General features: G+C 48.7%; 1 protein-coding gene across 1 annotated transcript in view; it reads left to right on the forward strand.

Annotated features, from left to right (window-relative positions):
* The window catches only part of EMH_0048410 (uncharacterized protein), a gene marked incomplete at both ends in the record, with an annotated part of 2,443 nt that extends 2,205 nt beyond the window's left edge, over window positions 1-238 (forward strand). Inside the window, 1 exon segment of the mRNA XM_013496402.1 lies at window positions 48-238. Within this exon segment, the coding sequence (XP_013351856.1) occupies window positions 48-238 (191 nt within the window).
* Window positions 239-435: the final 197 nt, after the last annotated feature.

A 435-nucleotide genomic window follows, 5' to 3' on the forward strand; every position in this document is an offset into this window, starting at 1 on the left:
GCAAGAAGCTAAGGTGCGCGCCACTCTCAAACCTATTCTTTTTCTAGTAGCAAACGGCGACATTGACGCGGCTAAAAGGAAGGCGCGCAACTTCTCCCAGGACTTGAAACAAGCAAAGGAGGACTGGGAAGATGTAGAAAAAACACAGGCAATCGCGAGAGTTCATGCTGCAATGTCCGTTACCCTGAGTAAGTTTCTAGCAAATCTCACCCCAGTTTCTGATCTCAAAAGCTCTTGAATATATGGCACTTGGGGGAACGTGTCTTCATGAACTCCCAGTGACGGCACCGAGTGACAGCATATTCCAGCCTTAAAGCCAGCCGAGGGAATAGGGAGTTTTAAAAAAGTCCAAAGGGTCAGTCTTCAGGCCACGTGTTGAGTGTGTGATTGTTTGCAGGCTTTGCTCTGTCTTCGTGGAAGGGAACGCTCGCATCT

The sequence above is a fragment of the Eimeria mitis genome, genomic scaffold (assembly GCF_000499745.2).
Source record: "Eimeria mitis Houghton genomic scaffold, Emh_scaff2085, whole genome shotgun sequence".
Taxonomy (NCBI): Eukaryota; Apicomplexa; class Conoidasida; order Eucoccidiorida; family Eimeriidae; genus Eimeria; species Eimeria mitis.